The following is a 243-nucleotide window of genomic DNA, read 5'->3' as shown; positions in this document are numbered from 1 at the left end:
CGTGCGAAGATCAAAATATCATAAACAAAGGCACGGTAAAATGAAACAAAGATAATTCAAATCCATTGAACTTTGTTAAACTTTAAATACAGCTAGAAATACGCGAAATAAAAGACGAGGACGAGGCTTTGCTTTCCTTGTTGGCAGCGGCTGGCAGATTAGGAGGACGCCACCAATGTTTGGAGCAACAGCCTTAAAAGGGGCCACTACAGATGAACATGTAAAAAAGTAAGAACAAAAATG

General features: G+C 39.1%; 1 protein-coding gene across 1 annotated transcript in view; it reads left to right on the top strand.

The window, feature by feature from the left end:
* Window positions 1-232, top strand: part of LOC119588177 (Down syndrome cell adhesion molecule-like protein Dscam2) — an 18626-nt gene extending 18394 nt beyond the window's left edge. The window contains exon 5 of the mRNA XM_037936880.1: window positions 93-232. Coding sequence (XP_037792808.1) covers window positions 93-232 — 140 coding nt within the window. The remainder of the gene's footprint in view (window positions 1-92) is intronic.
* Window positions 233-243: the final 11 nt, after the last annotated feature.

Source organism: Penaeus monodon, chromosome 23 (assembly GCF_015228065.2).
Source record: "Penaeus monodon isolate SGIC_2016 chromosome 23, NSTDA_Pmon_1, whole genome shotgun sequence".
In the NCBI taxonomy this organism is placed as follows: domain Eukaryota; kingdom Metazoa; phylum Arthropoda; class Malacostraca; order Decapoda; family Penaeidae; genus Penaeus; species Penaeus monodon.
The sequence above is the reverse complement of the archived record's forward strand: the minus strand, read 5'-3'. Positions and strand labels throughout refer to the sequence as shown.